At 42.4% G+C, this 12,925-nt stretch overlaps 1 protein-coding gene across 4 annotated transcripts in view; it reads right to left on the bottom strand.

Annotated features, from left to right (window-relative positions):
- MOCS3 (molybdenum cofactor synthesis 3) overlaps nucleotides 1–12,925 on the bottom strand; it is a 115,337-nt gene that overhangs the window by 94,900 nt on the left and 7,512 nt on the right. The window contains exon 1 of one of the 4 annotated variants that reach the window (XM_069769475.1): nucleotides 4,627–4,748. The exons of the other annotated variants lie outside the window; for them this stretch is intronic. Within the exon in view, the coding sequence (XP_069625576.1) occupies nucleotides 4,627–4,722 (96 nt within the window). The 5' untranslated portion in view covers nucleotides 4,723–4,748. Of the gene's footprint in view, nucleotides 1–4,626; nucleotides 4,749–12,925 lie in introns of those variants that run through there. 4 annotated transcript variants of the gene reach the window in all.

The following is a 12,925-nucleotide window of genomic DNA, read 5'->3' as shown; positions in this document are numbered from 1 at the left end:
TGTTTGCAGTAATCCGCAAGTGCTAGTAAAAGATGTAAATAACAGGGTATTTGGTTGATACGTTTTTTGCAAAAAATGTATACTAAGCTGCTCTACCAATCTTCACGGTATACCCATATCAGAGCAGTCCTAACTAATGTATGCAATCCCTATCTGATGTATTTAAAAACCTGATCATCTGTATATTACCTGTGTGAACAATTACTAGGCATTAAACAAGGAATCATGAAACATACACGTAATATATGGCCGAGAGCAATATAGTGTGGCTCTCCCAAAAACAATGTCCAGACACACTGGTTCACCAGGACAACTCCAACAAACATGTACTACAGCAAGAAAACGGAGTATAAGAATCCCAAAAATCATAGTAGAAAAAATAATTTTATTAACACAAAAATACATATCAGAAACGTATGACCAATTAAAATTATACACCAAAGCAGGTGGTAGATAGAGAGAAAACTCTAGGTATACTGGTGTAAATGGGGGACGCTACATATATCCGGGGGTAAGTATGCTGCTAGCGGTGCGGCTATTTTACAATCATATCATAATGAGATAGTACCTGCAAAAGTCCCTATAGGTCAGAGATAATATCTCATGAGGAACATGCTGGATAAATCAATAAATGAATAATAGCCTATGTATGCTTACCCATGGTATAGCCGGACAGCGCACCCACTATGCACCAGGAGCCCCTTGACGCACGTTTCGCCGCCAAGCTTTTTCAAAAGGGGTTAACAATCAGCTGTTTAAATACCTTTAAATAGTCCAGAGACCGGAACTACCGCTGGAGTCCGGCGCCTGCGCACTTGAACCCAGGCTCCACAGCGCCTGTGGCAGTCATCGTCATGCGCGCATTATGGCGGAAGTCCGGCGCGTGACGTCATCTGACATGCGCACATGACAGATATAGATAACCAAAGGAGGAGTGGAGAGGACTGGGTCCACACTGCGCCTGCGCACCCAAAGCGGCCATTAAACTGAAGACTACAGGTGCGGCCATATTATAAGAGACACATATACTAAAATACTGCCGCGGTGGGAATGACAAATACTAATAACACATCATCCATCCCCAACCACAGCGGTAAGCTGCCAAAACATTCATGGAACCGCATTAATAAAGAGTACAGCCACAGACACAAAATATACATTGTGGCACATACAGTGGATGTGAAACCGTATGTGAATATATGTAAAATAAAAAAACACAAAAAAGTATGTGAAAACTACCATAAATATACAGTAAATAACTACATATGCAGCATTACAAAACACAAAATATAAAAAGGAAGAAAAACTTCCTAATATACAAGTGGTCACTAATATGAATACAATAACACTTATAAGAAAATATTGCACGAAGAGTGTGTCCTCAAAGATTCATCCCAGTGATTCCAAAGAGGAAGGCGATTCTAGAGCAGCAGGAAAAAACGATCTCAAACAGGTCAGGCCGACCAGCATAACTAAACTAAATAAAGAAAAGGAAAAAGAACAATAAGCAAAAAAAACATATAAAAAACACATAAAAATAAACAGTAGGCGACCCAACAGAGTAGATCGGGAGAGGATGAGGACTCAGACCCATAAAACAAAAGTATCAATTCCATGGGGCGCACCGAAAGAACGAAAAGCGCCAAAAGGTTGGCACCATCGAAAAATTGGCGCACACCACAATAGGAAGGACACCATCCACAAAAACGGAGCACGGCTAAAGATACTACCTATAGAAACGGAGCAAAACTGATAGATTCGTTAAGGCCCTTTGGGGCCATGGTATCAAGGGTGACAATCCACCTACACTCTCGTTGTGCCAGTAGTTGGCTCAGATTGCCACCCCTGATGCCACCATGTACTCCATCAATACCCCTAATTTTCAGGCCACTGGGATCGGAGCCATGGCATTTCCTAAAATGCCTTGGTATGGTTTTTAGCAGTGACACATCCAAGGCATCTTTACCAGCTAGGATGTCGCGTACGTGTTCTCGTGTCCTTATTTTGAGTTCCCTAGATGTGAGACCGACATAAATGAGGGAGCAGGGACAAGTGGCGTAATAAACCACATCAGTGGTATTGCACGAAATATATTCTCGAATTTTGTATTCCCTGCTCCCATCAGAGGTTTTGAAGGTCTCACATCTAAGTACATTCGGACACGCGACACACGAACCGCATGGAAAACATCCAACGCGCGGGCAACCAGTGGTAAAAAAAGGTTTTTGTGCTGCCACATTGTGACTTCGCACAAGATTATCCCTGAGATTCCTCCCTCTGCGTTGTGTCACTCGTGGGGCTTGTGGTAACTGAGTGGCAAGAGTGTTGTCAGTCTGTAAAATCGACCAGTACCTTACCAAAATTTCCCGCATCCGATCCCAGTGGCAATTAGAAGTAGATATAAATCTAATTTCAGATTTGCCCGTAGATCTTTTCTGCTTGGACTGTGTCAAAAGGTCCTCCCTCACTGGGGCTCTAGCCCGTCTATATCCTGCCTTAATACATCTAAGGCTAAATCCTCTAGCCCTGAATCGGTCGACAAGGGCCAAGGACTGCCCCTCAAAGCGAGCATCAGTAAAGCAAAGCCGCCTCCCCCTCAAGAATTGGCCAACTGGGATGGCTTTAATGACAGAGTAGTTGTGTGACGAGGAGGCGTGTAACAATTAGTTCACAGATGTCTCTTTGCGGTATAGATCCGTTTCGATGGAACCATCCTCCGCGACACACAACGTAATGTCAAGAAAATTAATTTTCTTCTGATGCCAAAAATAAGTAAACTTCAAATTAAAAGAATTGTCATTCAGATCCCGCATAAAGGTGGATAGGCTGGCTTCGTCACCGTTCCAAATCATCAGTACATCATCGATGTACCGAAACCAGCCCACCACTGGGTCCGCGGCACGTGCTCCATCTCCCTGGAAGATGGATCTCTCCCAGTATCCAAGAAACAAATTTGCATAGGCCGGAGCACATGCCGCGCCCATCGCGGTACCCTGTAACTGTAAAAAAAAAAACTATCTTTGAAAACAAAATAATTATGGGTCAAAACAAATTGAATCAAATCCAGAATAAACTCAGAAAAGTGGCCATCCCAGTTGGCCGTCTCAAGAAAGAAGCGGGCCGCCCTAAGTCCATCCTCATGCCTAATCGAGGTATATAATGACTCAATATCGATGGTCACCAATAACATGCCCGCTTCGAGGGACAGGCCATTGACCCGAGTCAGTACGTCAGTAGTGTCTCTGACATAGGAGGGGAGGGTTTCAACCAATGGTTTAAGATAAAAATCAATAAATTTACAAACACCATCACTCAACCCTCCTATGCCAGAGACAATAGGACGACCGGGGGGATTGACAATGTCCTTATGTACCTTTGGTAAAAGGTAAAAAGTCGGGGTTTTAGGAAATTTGGGCAACAGTCCATCCAGGACCTTTCTGGGAACAATACCAGACTCATCAGCACTAGATAAAATTAATTCCAACTCTCTGGAGAAGGTCTGTGTCGGGTTTTGTGAAAATCTGATAGGTAGTTTTGTTTCTGAGCTGACGAAAAGCCTCTTTCTCATATTTGTCAGTTGGCCAGATCACCACATTCCCCCCCTTGTCCGCAGGTTTAATAACGACAGACTCTAATGCTTGTAACTCCCTCAGGGCCCTCCTCTGCGGACCTGTAAGGTTATCATTACGTCTGTATCTCGGGATTTTCCTTAAATCCTCCGTGACCAGTCTACAGAAGATTTCTACTTGTGGACATAGGGACAAGGGGGGGAAGGTGAGAGATCTGGACCCAACAGAAGTGGGAAATTTACCTACATCATCAGAGCATTGTTCCCTCAGTAGATCTTCCAATGCTTCAAGAGCCTCACGTTCCACATCGCTGGAGAGGTTTGAGTCTGCATTCCTCTGACAATGTAATTTCTTTAAAATTAGTTTACGGCAAAATAGATGGGTGTCCTTCACAGCTGTGAAAAAGCTTGGCGGCGAAACGTGCGTCAAGGGGCTCCTGGTGCATAGTGGGTACGCTGTCCGGCTATACCATGGGTAAGCACGCATAGGCTATTATTCATTTATTGATTTATCCAGCATGTTCCTCATGAGATATTATCTCTGACCTCTAGGGACTTTTGCAGGTACTATCTCATTATGATATGATTGTAAAATAGCCGCACCGCTAGCAGCATACTTACCCCCGGAAATATGTAGCATCCCCCATTTACACCAGTATACCTAGATTTTTCTCTCTATCTACCAATTACTAGGCATGTGGAGGTTATAAAAAAAGAGCTAAGAGAGAGCTGGCTTGTTTAACTTGTTTAAAAACAAGCTTGAAGGGGATCTTTAACAAGATTTTTAAAACACATTTTAGTGGATTATCATTCTGTCACTAGATGTTTGAACCCGTAGAAGCACTGTGTTCAAGGCGAAACGGCCATTGGCTGTCTCACATATCCCTGCACCCCTTGCCTGCCATCCACTGCCTGCTGCTTATTTGTCTGAAGCTGAAATGAAGGATTGATTTTTTTCAAAGAAATGGTGAGTGCAGCATTTTTCTCATACTTGAAATATGGACTTTGAATACTCATCTTGCTGAGCACCACCTGTATCTCTTTTCAAATAGTGATACCTCGTAGGTGCAGTACTTTCTCTCCATGGAAAGTGGCCATTCTAATATATTGAATTCAGGACTCCTTGTACTTTTTTTTGTCTGGCACATCCACATTGGATTAGAGCTATAGATCCAAAAAACGCACCTAATGAAAATCACACGGCAGAGTGCGGCATTTTAGCAGGAAGGATTAACACAAGTGAATTTTTCTCTGACAGTAACATGAAACATGAGTTACAAGTCATGGGCATTAGAACATTGGATCACAAAATCAGCATACTCTCCGAAAAAATAAAACACCTATTCTGGACAATTAAATCATTGAAATCATATGAGGAATTGGAACGAGTGCCTCGTGGTTTATGTATTCACAAGGAAATTTCACAATTTCAGGATGACATGGACTTTCAAAGTGAATGGGACTATTCATATAAAATGTTCTCTAGACTTGATGAAATTGGTGTTGAAGCAAAATGAAAAGAGCATGAAGTCGTCTGCACAGAGTTAGGGCTCATACTCACTTGTGCGAAACTCGGATGAGTCTCGCACGGCAATACCCGGCACTGCTGCCGGCACTCAGATCGGAGCATGCGGCCGCATAGGAATACATGGAGCCGCATGCTCCGCTGTGCCAGGTACAGTGCCAGGTATTGCCGTGCGAGACTCATCCGAGTTTCGTGCAAGTCAGTATGAGCCCTTAGAAAAAGCACCATGAATCAAGCCTGAAACTTTTTTTTAAAGTTGGAGAAAAAAATTGGTTCCGTTAGAGAAAAAGATAAATTTATTAAAGATAAAAATGGTTTTGAATCTGGACATATATTTATTTGGAATAAACTGCAAAGGAATTTTTCTATGCTATGCAAAGAAACAAGTCTCAAAGGGGTAGGAAAACTCCCAACAAAAAGATCAAACCAGGATGGCTGGACAATAGATTAGGATTCCAGTGCCACAAAAGATTTACCTAATGCACAACAAACAATTTTTGAACAAAAAGCTCCATCCACCTTACAAAGTATTCCCCCTTTAGGAAACACACAAGGAAGGGTGGCAAAAAAATGTGGAAACGGAAAGGGAATGAAAAGTAAGCAAGGGTCCTGGAGAACCTAACAGTTGAGACTAATGTTATTACGGTAATTTAATGGAATATGACCTTACAGATGCACATTGATCAGTTCAATAAAAAGGTTTAACCCCTTTAGCAAGGGTGGTTTGCACGTTATGGACCGGGCCAATTTTTACAATTCTGACCACTGTCCATTTATGAGGTTATAACTCTGGAACGCTTCAACGGATCCCGGTGATTCTGATATTGTTTTCTCATGACATATTGTACTTCATGATAGTGGTAAAATTTCTTTGATATTACCTGCGTTTATTTGTGAAAAAAACGGAAATATGGCGAAAATTTTGAAAATTTCGCAATTTTCCAACTTTGAATTTTTATGCAATTAAATCACAGAGATATGTCACACAAAATACTTAATAAGTAACATTTCCCACATGTCTACTTTACGTCAGCACAATTTTGGAACAAAATTTTTTTTTGTTAGGGAGTTATAAGGGTTAAAAGTTGACCAGCAATTTCTCATTTTTACAACACCATTTTATTTAGGGACCACATCTCATTTGAAGTCATTTTGAGGGGTCTATATGATAGAAAATACCCAAGTGTGACACCATTCTAAAAACTGCACCCCTCAAGGTTCTCAAAACCACATTCAAGAAGTTTATTAACCCTTCAGGTGTTTCACAGGAATTTTTGGAATGTTTAAATAAAAATTAACATTTTACTTTTTTTCGCAAAAAATTTACTTCAGCTCTAATTTGTTTTATTTTACCAAGGCTTACAGGAGAAAATGGACCCCAAACCTTGTTGTACAATTTGTCCTGAGTACACCGATACCCCATAAGTGGAGGTAAACCACTGTTTGGGCGCATGACAGAGCTTGGAAGCGAAGGAGCGCCATTTGACTTTTCAATGCAAAATTGACTGAAATTGAGATGGGACGCCATGTTGCGTTTGGAGAGCCACTGATGTGCCTAAACATTGAAACCCCCCACAAGTGACACCATTTTGGAAAGTAGACCCCCTAAGGAACTTATCTAGAGGTGTAGTGAGCACTTTGACCCACCAAGTGCTTCACAGAAGTTTTTATGCAGAACCGTAAAAATAAAAAATCATTTTTTTTCACAAAAATTATCTTTTCGCCCCAAATTTTTTATTTTCCCAATGGTAAGAGAAGAAATTGGAACCAAAAAGTTGTTGTACAATTTGTCCTGAGTACGCTGATGCCCCATATGTGGGGAGGGAACCACCGTTTGGGCGCATGGGAGGGCTCGGAAGGGAAGGAGCGCCATTTGGAATGCAGACTTAGATGGAATGGTCTGCAGGCGTCACATTGCGTTTGCAGAGCCCCTAATGTACCTAAACAGTAGAAACCCCCCACAAGTGACCCCATATTGGAAACTAGACCCCCCAAGGAACTTATCTAGATGTGTTGTGAGAACTTTGAGCCCCCAAGTGTTTCACTACAGTTTATAACGCAGAGCCGTGAAAATAAAAAATCTTTTTTTCCCACAAATATTATTTTTTAGCCCCCAGTTTTGCATTTTCCCAAGGGTAACAGGAGAAATTGGACCCCAAAAGTTGTTGTCTAATTTGTCCTGAGTACGCTGATACCCCATATGTTGGGGTAAACTCCTGTTTGGGCACACGGGAGAGCTCGGAAGGGAAGGAGCACTGTTTTACTTTTTCAACGCAGAATGATGTGTCTAAACAGTGGAAACCCCCAATTATAACTGAAACCCTAATCCAAACACACCCCTAACCCTAATCCCAACCCTATTCTCAACCGCAAATGTAATCCAAACCCTAACCCTAACTTTAGCCCCAACCCTAACTGTAGCCTTAACCCTAACTGTAGCCTTAACCCTAACTGTAGCCTTAACCCTAACTGTAGCCTTAACCCTAACTGTAGCCTTAACCCTAACTGTAGCCTTAACCCTAACTGTAGCCTTAACCCTAACTGTAGCCTTAACCCTAACTGTAGCCTTAACCCTAACTGTAGCCTTAACCCTAACTGTAGCCTTAACCCTAACTGTAGCCTTAACCCTAACTGTAGCCTTAACCCTAACTGTAGCCTTAACCCTAGCCCTAACCCTAATGGGAAAATGGAAATAAATACATTTTTTAAATTTTTTTCCCCCTAACTAAGGGGGTGATGAAGGGGGGTTTGATTTACTTTTATAGCGGGTTTTTTAGTGGATTTTTATGATTGGCAGCCGTCACACACTGAAAGATGCTTTTTATTGCAAAAAATATTTTTTGCGTTACCACATTTTGAGAGCTTTAATTTTTCCATATTTGAGTCCACAGAGTCATGTGAGGTCTTGTTTTTTGCGGGACGAGTTGACGTTTTTATTGGTAACATTTTCGGGCACGTGACATTTTTTGATCGCTTTTTATTCCGATTTTTGTGAGGCAGAATGACCAAAAACCAGCTATTCATGAATTTCTTTTGGGGGAGGCGTTTATACCGTTCTGCGTTTGGTAAAATGGATGAAGCAGTTTTATTCTTCAGGTCAGTACGATTACAGAGACACCTCATTTATATCATTTTTTTATGTTATGTTATGTTTTGGCGCTTTTATACGATAAAAACTATTTTATAGAAAAAATAATTATTTTTGCATCGCTTTATTCTGAGGACTATAACTTTTTTATTTTTTTGCTGATGTTGCTGTATGGCGGCTCGTTTCTTGCGGGACAAGATGACGTTTTCACCGGTACCATGGTTATTTATATCCGTCTTTTTGATCACGTGTTATTCCACTTTTTGTTCGGCAAAATAATAATAAAGCGTTGTTTTTCGCCTCGTTTTTTTTTTTTTCTTACGGTGTTTACTGAAGGGGTTAACTAGTGGGCCAGTTTTATAGGTCGGGTCGTTACGGACGCGGCGATACTAAATATGTGTACTTTTATTGTTTTTTTATTTATTTAGATAAAGAAATGTATTTATGTGAAAAAAAATTTTTTCATTATTTAGGTTTTTTTTTTTTTTTTTTTTTTTTTACACACTTGTAAATTTTTTTTTTCTTTTTTTTGACCCGGGGGGGGACAATACAGATCGGTGATCTGACAGTTTGCACAGCACTCTGACAGATCACCAATCTGCAGCGTTACCAAGTGCAGAGCAGGCACTTGGTAAGGCACCTCCCTCCCTGCAGGACCCGGATCCGTGGCCATCTTGGATCCGGGACTTGCTGCAGGGAGGAAGGTAGGAGACCCTCGCAGCAACGCGATCACACCGCCGGCACATCGCGATCATGTTTGATCGCGGTGTGCCGGGGGTTAATGTGCCGGGGCGGTCCGTGACAGGACTGGCACATAGTGCCGGATGTCAGCTGCGATAAGCAGCTGACACCCGGCCGCGCTCCCCCCGTGAGCGCGGCCGATCGCCTATGACATACTATTCCGTCCTTGGGAAGTGGGGCCCACCCCACATGGACGGAATAGTACGTCTAATGGCAGAAAGGGGTTAAGTTACTGTCTACCAGAGGATTTTGATTTTGCAGACTTTAAAATGGATTTAAAGCATCAAGAAAAATGCTTGTTAATAAAGTCTATGTGCAAAAGAAGAATTTTAAACCTGACGTTTTGGAAGCACAGGGAGGAATCCCTAGTAAATTAGGTTCATTAGGATTCACTGTTAATGACAAAGATAATGATAATGTATTAAATGTTGCAAATTTACTTAAGTCTTACCGAACCGTCAAAAGTAGACGTGATGTTAAATCAGAAAACAAACTATCCCATTCAAAGATGGATTAAAATCAACTTATAGACCGACTATTGTTCCTGGAAATGTCATTGACATATTTCAGGATAGGGTTTCTAGAGATGTTGAAGCTTTGCTACATGAATCATCCACAAAAAACTTGACTACTAACGAATTAAAAGAATTGCATGAAATTAAAAAAAAATGGGCTAATGTTATAATTCGTAAGACAGACAAGGGAAAGAATAAGGCCCTATTTAAGAGGGAGGCATACAGTGGGGAAAAAAAGTATTTAGTCAGCCACCAATTGTGCATGTTCTCCCACTTAAAAAGATGAGAGAGGCCTGTAATTGACATCATAGGTAGACCACAACTATGAGAGTCAAAATGAGAAAACAAATCCAGAAAATCACCTTGTCTGATTTGGCAAGATTTACTTTGCAAATTATGATAGAAAATAAGTATTTGGTCACCTAAAAACATGCAAGATTTCATTACCAAAAGTTCATCTCAATATTTTGTTATATATCCTTTGTTGGCAACAACAGAGGTCAAACGTTTTCTGTAAGTCTTCACAAGGTTGGCAGACACTGTTGGTGGTATGTTCGCCCATTTCTCCATGCAGATCTTCTCTAGAGCAGTGATGTATTGGGCCTATCGCTGGGCATCACGGATGTTTAACTGCCTCTAAAGGTTTTCTATGGGGCTGAGATCTGGAGACTGGCTAGGCCACTCCAGAACCTTCATATGCTTCTTACGAAGCCACTCCTTCGTTGCCCTGGCGTGTGCTTGGGATCATTATGCTGAAAGACCCATCCACGTTTCATCTTCAATGCCCTTGCTGATGGAAGGAGGTTTGCACTCCTCTCCAGTTCCATCTGGTGGAATGGTAAATGTTGGTGGACAGCCAATTTCAGGTCTCTCCAGAGATGCTCAACTCGGTTTAGGTCAGGGCTCTGGCTGGGCCAGTTAAGAATAGTCACAGACTTGTTCTGAAGCCACTCCTTTGTTATTTTAGCTGGGTGCTTTGGGTCCATTGCCTTGATGGAAGGTGAACCTTCAGCCAAGTCTAAGGTCCAGAGCACTCTGGAAGTTTTCATCCAGGATATCTCTGTACTTGGCCGCATCCATGTTTCATTCAATGACAACCAGTCGTCCTGTCCCTGGAGCTGAAAAACACCCCCATATCATGGTGCTGCCACCACCATGTTACACTGCTGGGATTGTATTGGGCAGATGATGAGCAGTGTCTGGTTTTCTCCACACATACCTCATAGAATTATCACCAAAAAGTTCTATCTTTGTCTCATCAAACCAGGGAATTTCATTTCGGATAGTCTAGGAGTCCTTCATGTGTTTTTTAGCAAACTCTTTGCGGGTTTTCATATGTCTTGCACTGAGGAGAGGCTTCCGTCGGGCCACTCTGCCATAAAGGCACGACTGGTGGAGGGCTGCAGTGATAGATGATTCTCATTTGGTCTGACATGAACTGTGAGGTCTTATATAGACAGGTGTGTGCCTTTACAAATCAAGTCCTATCACTTTAATTAAACACAGCTGGACTCCAATGAAGGAGTAGAACCATCTCAAGGAGGATCACATGGAAATGGACAGCATGTGACTTAAATGAGTGTCTGAGCAAAGGGTCTGAATTAGGGTTGAGCGAAACGGGTCGAAATTTTTCAAAAGTCGCCGACTTTTGGCAAGGTCGGGTTTCATGAAACCCGACCCGACCCCAGTGTGGGGTCGGCCATGAAGTCGGCGATCTTTTGAATCTAGAATCGGAATTCCGATACCGATTCCCGATATGTTTAAGATATCGGGAATTGGTATCGGAATTCAGATTTAAGTGTAAAATAAAGAATTAAAATAAAAAATATCGCAATACTTACCCTCTGACGCGCCCTGGTACTAACCGGGAACCTTCCTTCCTTAGAATCAGCCTTCCAGGACCTTGCGGTGACGTCGCGGTGACGTCGCGGCTTGTGATTGGCCGCGCGGCCGCCCATGTGACCGCTCGCGCGGCCAATCACAAGCCGCGACGTCACCCGCGATGTCACCGAAGGTCCTGGAAGGGCTGATTCTTAGGAAGGAAGGCTGCCGGAAAGAAGCAGGGCGCGTCCGAGGGTGAGTATATTCCTATTAGGTATATACTCACCCTCGGACGCGCCCTGCTTCTTTCCGGCAGCCTTCCTTCCTTCGCGGGTGACGTCGCGGCTTGTGATTGGCCGCGCGAGCGGTCACATGGGCGGCCGCGCGGCCAATCACAAGCCAACATATCCTGAAAGATGAGAAAAAGAGGTTAGATTATACTCACCCAGGGGCGTTCCCCGCTGCGGTCCGGTACGATGGGTGTCGGGGATCGGGGCCTCCCATCTTCATAGGATGACGTCCTCTTCTGGTCTTCACGCTGCAGCTATGGCGCAGGCGTACTTAGTCTGCTCTGTTGAGGGCAAAGCAAAGTACTGCAGTGCACAGGAGCTGGGCCTCTCTGACCTTTCCCGGCGCTTTCGCACTGCAGTACTTTGCTCTGCCCTCAACAGGGCAGACAAATTACGCTTGCGCCGGAGCTGCAGCGTGAAGACAAGAAGAGGACGTGATCGTAAGAAGATGGGAGGCCCCAGACCGGACGCCCACCGCAGCGGGACCGCCCCTGGGTGAGTATAATCTCTTTTTCTCATCTTTCAGGTTAAATCGGGGGATTATCTACAGTATCCCAGAATGCCGTAGATAAGCCCCTGATGCCGGTAGGCTTAGCTCAACTTCCATTTTGGGGGTGACAAGTTCCCTTTAATGTGAAAAAAAAAATAACTTTTTTGAATTTACCAAATGGCTGCAATGAAACAAAGAGTGAAAAATTTTAAGGAGTCTGAATACTTTCCATACCCACTGTAGATGTCGAGAGTCTTTATACCCGAATTCCACAAAAACTAGGTATTCAGGCAGAACACATTTTACATTAAACAGATAAAAGTGAGAAATATATTAACTTTATCTCAGGAGCCCTGCATTTCATTCTATATCATAACACATCCCAGTTCAAGGATAAGTGGTACGTACAATGTGTCAGTACAGCAATAAAGACATCAGTAGCTTGAATTTTTGCACATTTATTTCTAGCTTACTTTGAAAGCAAATACATAGCCAGCCTGTCCAACCCTCATATTAAGTACATAAAATAATTTACGCTATGTAGATGGTATATTTATCGTTTACTGCTACATTTGGGGACAGTTATAGAATTTTTAGATGTTAAAATTATGGTAAAAGAGGGTCAATCACAAGAGTCTTTAAAAGAAACAACATCTGCTAATACAATGCTCCATTACAATAGCGCTCATCCACATCATACTAAATCTGGATTACCCTACAGTCAATATTTGAGACTCTGAAAAATACAGATATGTACAATACAAGTGCAGGAATTAACCACAACTTTTTTGAACAGAGGATGTCCTCTATCTGTTCTGAATTCAGCCTTAAAAATTCTTTCACAGGGAGATATGCTGAAAGAAAATCTCAAGGAAAGAAACTGATCT

Source organism: Ranitomeya imitator, chromosome 5 (assembly GCF_032444005.1).
Source record: "Ranitomeya imitator isolate aRanImi1 chromosome 5, aRanImi1.pri, whole genome shotgun sequence".
Lineage (NCBI taxonomy): Eukaryota > Metazoa > Chordata > Amphibia > Anura > Dendrobatidae > Ranitomeya > Ranitomeya imitator.
The sequence above is the reverse complement of the archived record's forward strand: the minus strand, read 5'-3'. Positions and strand labels throughout refer to the sequence as shown.